The following is a 6478-nucleotide window of genomic DNA, read 5'->3' as shown; positions in this document are numbered from 1 at the left end:
TCGGGTACCGCATTTATACGTAGATGGATCCATCGACCTAGAGCTGATACGAAAGTCACAACTAATGAACTGAATTCAATAAACGAAAATGAATACGTATATGATGATATGATACGACATGATTTGGTATGACTGGATATGTTGACGTTCACGTTTATGCTTTTAAGGATCATGAAAGTTATTTTGTTTATAGTACTTTTCACTGTTGCATTATATGTATATGTACTTGTTATAACGGTTCAGGTGTATTTAGTATTTAGACTCACTAAGTGTGATTGGTGCAGGTGATCATGTGTATGAAGAGACTGGAGGCGCTGAAGACTGAGTAGGCTGAGCTGAGAGTGCACGTGAAAACCCGAAGACCTTGCATTGCTTCCGCATAATACGATTATGCGACAACTTTTAAACCTTATTTCAAAATGTTCATGATTTTCATGCTTTGGTGATTATAAGATTTCTAGATATATGTTGGTATTTATTTTTAAACAATAACTTCTAAGTTTAAGTCACGTTTGAGATTTTTAACTGCAATTATTTTTATTCAGTGGTTGGATGACCTTTTCAAATGCTTGATTGACTTATTTATATGTATTTGAGTACGTGTGTACTTTCGGCCATAGCTTCAAAAAAAAAAATTTCAGTAACATTTATGTTGTACACGGTTCATATTATTCTTAAAACAACTTTTAAAAACTTTCAAAATTTGTAAATTATATTTTTATAAAACCGTTTTACAAATAATGGTCCAAACGGAGCCTATGATTCTTGATATGATCATGCCTGAACTAGATGATATAGAATGATGCACTCGCTGGTAAAAGAGCATTTTGTACTATTTTTGCAGTCCATGGATAAAAAATCATGAATCACGATACTCTCAATATCAATTCATAACAAAATAAACAATTTATTAATACAAGAAGAAATGGTAGGATGATATTCCAGTCTAGTGTAAAGAATGTACCTTAGCCACATTGGTTAACTGATTTTTCTTCATTGCTGGATAAGTACAATAAATATATGAACCTCATAGAACATACAGGGCATCTTAGCTTTCGAGGCATCTTCAGGTAGTGAAGAACAAAAGACCACCACAGAAGAATCCAATCAGATGCTAAAGATTAATGACAAATAAAGAGTGCATTTTGACGAAACAAATTGTTTGGTTTCATGACAGATTAAAGAATAGCCTTACTAAAATGAAATATAGTTGGAAAAAAAAGGACATAAGTAGCTTCAACAAATGTGGAAAAATCATACACATAGTTGAGACTTGAGAGTGTATTCATCAGAAAAGAATTAACTTGCCATTAAGCAGACATGTGTCCTGAAAAGATAAAGAATTTCATAGTTATGAAACTTGGGAATAAACATAATAGTACACTTTTTCTATTGAATCCAAGGATAAACAGTAGCCTATCTTGTTGCAGAATTACGAGGACTCAATGCACGAGTAGAACCGGTACACTTAACAACAACAAGATCAGGACTAGCTCTCTGACTTTTTGGCACCAGCTTCGGCCAACAGAGACTCAAGTTTTCCTTCTTGATGCAGCTGGACAGTATCTGAACAAAATACAATGAGGCAAATAAAAATTTCAGGGGCCATACAGCATTTGTTTAAATTAAATTCTCCCATTATTTGCATTAACTGAGCCAATCACCCCGTAAAATTTAGAAGCCCTTGCTGATTCAGTGATCACCCTATGTACAATGGTTTTCTTTTCTTCACCGGTAAACATAAGAAATTAGTAATTGCGTTTTAAATTACATTCAGAAAGTATCTAAATTTAGATTAGGTACAACCATCAACTTAATGTTCATAAAGATACATACCTGTACAGCCACCGATATGCTTGCCCCCTGGGAAAGAAAAAGAAATAAATTGGTTATAGATAAACTTCAATATATACTGTATAAACAAGGATAACCCAAAGAAAAAATGATGCAACTCCTTAATGGATATAAGAATTAAAAAAAGATGATTACTCTTTATCAATCAATGCTCGTCGTAATCACTTTCAAGACAGATAAACAATTAAATTCAGGTCATTAATCTTCTGAAAGTAGCGTATTGTTGATAGAAAAGGCACTTCTTGGTCTTTCATGCGGATATGGCTAATAGCTGTTATAAAGCACTAAAACAGAATGACACATAACAAACTGAGATGAACATGTGATTTGTAATTGTCACGTCATAAACAATAGAAATACACACAACATTGATAATTGTTGATAATTCTCACCTATAAACACATTGGGAACAGTGGATTGTCCAGTTAGCTTTTCCAAAGCCTTCTGTAGATCTTGTCCCTGAGAGCCTGAATATTAGAAAAACTTCATGTAACATCAGCGGTTATTCGGGCTCACTTCTAACATCAGTTTTCTTGATATAGGATTCATTTTTGCACTCTCATCATAAAATCTTTTGAGGTTGGACAATTCATTCCTCTTTACTCATAAACAATTCAAAGAATCCATTAGAAAATTATTGGGACAAAGGGTTAAGGTCTTTTTGAATAAATGAGTTGCCAATTAAGTTCTTCAAGGAAACAAAATGAACTAAAATCCAAGAAATAGATTAACGCAAATCTTGACAGCTCCATCTCACTTGTTTGGAAGCATGCCTTTAAACATTATGCACTCAAAAAAAAAAAAAAAAGAAACAACCAAGCATTTCTTTGTGAAGTGAAATTGTTGAAATATATGCAGATTGGAATGACTTAAAGTTCATAACTATTTTTCACATGTAACAGGTGTTCAAATCAATGATATTATTTTCAAGCAAACGTAAGCAAAGTATCACTGCAAGCACCACACAGGTTAAGCAGATACAATTATAATTCTCTAAGAGTAATAATCTATAGGGGAAAAGAGAATGAATAGTAATACCTAATTGATCCAACTCAATAACAAATGGCTCGACGCCAACACTCTTCAATAAATACTTCACCTCCGATGAGAACCTTTCACCATAAAATTCAAAAAGCCCAATTACCAAATCGAAGAAAAGGATCGACAAAAGTTTTTCACAGAAATCACAAATCATCCTATAAAGAAACCAAATGAATTCTAATCAACGTGGACACTTACGAGCACCAAGTTTTGGAGTAAACGACAACTGGGTTTCCTGCGACGGTCTTCTTGACGGTATCTTCCGTTCCCTGTCCGAATGACGCAGAACACATCGGGCGCATCTTGATGGGCTGCGAATTTCTTGAAATGGTTTTGCTTAGTTTAACATTATTGCCCAAGTAAAAAGTTGAAACAACATTAGGGAGGCGATAAAGAGCGGCAAATTGGGTACGAAAAGGAGGAGCGAAAGAGAGGGAATCGAAGCCCTTTGCGAGCTGAGACGCCCCCGACATTGACGCCATTATCAGCAAATTCTGCTAAAATTGGCCAATTCACGACCCTTTACGTCTTTGTTACGCCAATCGAAATTTCGAGACCTTCGGAGTTACCAAATTGTTGAATTGTTGTCCAAATTTGGAGAGTTAAACCGCAAATGGGCTTTCAGTCTCCGGTCGTCGATTTTTTTTATGTTCAGTCCCTGAATATTTTTTTAGTACCACATTTCCACATGAAGTATACTACATTTCCACATGAAGTATACCATATTTTGTATGACATAGTACCACAATTTTGTGGGTAGGGAGTGAACCCAAATAAATATTTTGATTGGGGATTTTTCACCAACTTCTCCTTAATGAAATGCCGAGGAAGAAAGAAAAACGTTATCAATAATTTAATACCAAACTGAAAGCTTTTATAATAAAGGAAAAAATTTGTGTCTCATATGTCATATTTTGTGAGACGGATCTCTTATTTGAGTCATCCATGAAAAGTATTACTTTTTATGCTAAGAGTGTTATTTTTTATTGTGAATATCGGTAGGATCGATCCGTCTCACAGATAAAGATTCGTAAGACCGTTCACAATATACTTATTTTATAATAAAGAATTTTGATCATTAAATTGTCCTATGTTTCCATGAAATGAACAAAATATTTATTTGATTTACACTTATAAATGATTGATATTTTTTTATTTTTGAATTATTTTAGTCTATAAAAGTGAAGTTCTTAGGTAAAATGAGAGGAATAAATTGTTCAATTTTTGTAAATGGAAAAAAAGGGCTTCTTTCATTGGCTGATTAGCATACAAGCAATCATGAATGGAAATGTAAAGACAAAAGTCCTGATCTTCCTAGCTATGCAAAATGCCAAAAATTCAACTTTTGGGTCTTTTATATATGATTTCTATTATTTGAATTTTACATTATCAGTTCTAGCCCTTGTACGCTAAAGGATTTGGCAACAAAAAAAAAAAAACATTAGAGGGAAAATGGAAGCCAAGAAATAAATTTCAAGGCCCCTTTGATTGAAAAGTTGTAATGAATCTTCTGTGGACGGGGACTCCTTGCTTCTTATGTCTCAAATTTTGTCTCCAAAGACCTCCAATATCTTGAGATATTTTCGTAGCGTCTGTTGATGTACCAGATAATCCTCTCCTCGCGAACCCGACGGCGTAGAGTCCATCTTTTCCTTTCCATCCATTTGGGAATGGAGCTTTTGGAAACCCGTTGTTGGCAAAGAATTCAGTTTCCTGCACCAAATGAAAACTACATCATCTCTTTATTCAGTAAACAAAAATAATGGTAAAGCGGTTATTGGTTCTGATCATAATTTGTCTCACCTGCAGCCAAAATGGGACATTACTGCAGTATCCAGTTGCCAATATAACCGAATCGATCTCAAGTTTGTCGCCATTAAGAAGCTCAACCGTGCCGCGCGTAAACTTCTTAATGCCGGGAACAACTCGGATATCCCTTGTTTTGATCCGCTCAAGTGCACCAATGTCTAGAACTGGAGTCTTCCCTTGAGTGTTCTTCAGCTCCAATGGTCCAACGGATGGTCGTTTCAACCCGTATTTCTCGACGTTTCCGAATATCATCCATGCTAAAACTAGCAAAATCTTGTCCACCACCCACAGGGGTAGCCATTTTAACATTAACATTGCAAGCTCAAACGATGACTTCCCAAATATCTCCCTCGGCAGTACATGAACCTAAAATATAAAGCAGAGATAATGGCGGGTACGTCATACTCTGGACAAGGAAGGAAACATACTTCTTAAAGTGCTTTTTCAAGCAAAAAAAAAAATTGAAATATTCTCTTTTCTCTATAATTATGCTTACCGAGCTGCGAACAACCATTGAAGGCTTCGCCCCGTGGTTGCAAAGATCAAGAGAAACCTCCATGCCTGAGTTCCCACAGCCCACAACCACCACCTTCTTCCCCCTGAAACTCTCCCCACACTTGTAATCACAGGCGTGAATGACCTCCCCTCCGAACTCCTTCAAACCTTCAATATCCGGCACCAGTCGCTCCGCATTCTCCCCGGTCGCCACCACCAGCCACCGGCAAATATACTCCACCTCAGACCCCCCGGCAGAAACGCTCGTCCTCACCCTCCACAACCCACAGGTTTCGTCGTACCTCGCCGCCTCCACGCACTCATTAAACTGCGGGATTATGTTGAAATTTTTTGCATACATCTCCAGGTATTCGATGAACTGCTTCTTCGTCGGGTACTCGGGGTAATGATCGGGAAATGGGAAATTCGGCAATTGGCAGAATTGTTTCGGGAGATGAAGCTTTAAGCGATTGTAAGTCCGCTTCTGCCAGAGAGATGCTATGCAATCTGCTCGTTCGAGAATCACGAACGGGACGGCTTGCAGCTTCAGGCCGGCGGCCACTGCCAAGCCCGACGGCCCTGCGCCGACAATCACAGGGCCGTTCACCCACACACATCTGCGGGGCAACGAATCATCTTTATCTGTAGGATTACACATTCTCATTCGATAGATAAATCTGTAGTTTCTCAAGTGTATGTGAGCTGTTTATTGCTTTTGGAATTGGAATGAGAGGAGAAGATGGTGGGTGGAGGGGTTTAAATAGAAGAACTGAACATTATTATTACATATGAAAGCTGCATGCAAGTGAAGAGGATATTTCTTTTGGTTTAAAACGATGTTTCGATTTTGACTATATATGTCCATTTTTTAAATAATAATACTAATATTATATTTAACATTTTGTCCATAAATGTTTATGTTTTTTAAAATGCGAGGAAAATTTAATTATTGGCTCTTTAAATCTTTAATTTAGACTTACGAACAAAAGTATTTGGATACGAAATTAGACAAGTTTTTATTGAATTTTGAGGAAAGTAAATACTTGATTAATAAATAAAATAGAAAATGGGGGTAACTCTTAAGTGACGACGGTGCTATTGGGGAAGGGGCCGGGGTTCTTTCATCTTATAATTAATAATTGCATGTTTTTCTTTTGGTTTAATTATAAAAATGGCTATTATAAAGATGATACTCAAATACTTTTTAAGCTATATTGAACAATTTAAGCAGAATAAGTAATTTATATTGTAATGTTTAGAAAATTCGAATTATGTAACT

General features: G+C 36.1%; 2 protein-coding genes across 3 annotated transcripts; both read right to left on the bottom strand.

Moving 5' to 3' along the window:
- Positions 1–1284: 1284 nt before the first annotated feature.
- Positions 1285–3494, bottom strand: LOC140985531 (glutaredoxin-like). Of its 2 annotated transcripts, none has more exons than XM_073453371.1 (5): positions 3094–3494; positions 2893–2966; positions 2247–2321; positions 1837–1863; positions 1285–1566 (listed from the first exon to the last, which is right to left on the bottom strand). In XM_073453371.1, exons 1-5 carry the CDS (start codon positions 3375–3377, stop codon positions 1490–1492), a joined length of 537 nt encoding a protein of 178 aa, XP_073309472.1. In that variant the 5' UTR covers positions 3378–3494; the 3' UTR covers positions 1285–1489. The 2 variants fall into 2 exon arrangements, with proteins under 2 accessions (XP_073309472.1, XP_073309471.1); XM_073453370.1 differs by lacking the exon at positions 1285–1566 and adding an exon at positions 1579–1726.
- An 806-nt stretch (positions 3495–4300) lies between these two features.
- Positions 4301–5908, bottom strand: LOC140986828 (probable indole-3-pyruvate monooxygenase YUCCA5). Its single transcript, XM_073455193.1, has 3 exons — positions 5201–5908; positions 4699–5070; positions 4301–4608 (listed from the first exon to the last, which is right to left on the bottom strand). Exons 1-3 carry the CDS (start codon positions 5861–5863, stop codon positions 4369–4371), a joined length of 1275 nt encoding a protein of 424 aa, XP_073311294.1. The 5' UTR covers positions 5864–5908; the 3' UTR covers positions 4301–4368.
- Between the last annotated feature and the right edge of the window lie 570 nt (positions 5909–6478).

The sequence above is a fragment of the Primulina huaijiensis genome, chromosome 10 (genome assembly GCF_012295235.1).
Source record: "Primulina huaijiensis isolate GDHJ02 chromosome 10, ASM1229523v2, whole genome shotgun sequence".
In the NCBI taxonomy this organism is placed as follows: domain Eukaryota; kingdom Viridiplantae; phylum Streptophyta; class Magnoliopsida; order Lamiales; family Gesneriaceae; genus Primulina; species Primulina huaijiensis.
Note: the sequence above shows the minus strand (reverse complement) of the source record. Positions and strands in the feature narration are given on the sequence as shown.

Coding starts and splice junctions, on each gene's coding strand:
- LOC140985531 (XM_073453370.1), bottom strand. CDS start 3,377: ATGGCGTCAATGTCGGGGGCGTCTCAGCTCGCAAAGGGCTTCGATTCC. Junction 2,967..3,093: donor TACTCCAAAACTTGGTGCTC/GTAAGTGTCCAC, acceptor TTATGGTGAAAG/GTTCTCATCGGAGGTGAAGT. Junction 2,322..2,892: donor TATTGAGTTGGATCAATTAG/GTATTACTATTC, acceptor TCTAATATTCAG/GCTCTCAGGGACAAGATCTA.
- LOC140986828 (XM_073455193.1), bottom strand. CDS start 5,863: ATGAGAATGTGTAATCCTACAGATAAAGATGATTCGTTGCCCCGCAGA. Junction 5,071..5,200: donor CAATGGTTGTTCGCAGCTCG/GTAAGCATAATT, acceptor TTTATATTTTAG/GTTCATGTACTGCCGAGGGA. Junction 4,609..4,698: donor ATGTCCCATTTTGGCTGCAG/GTGAGACAAATT, acceptor CATTTGGTGCAG/GAAACTGAATTCTTTGCCAA.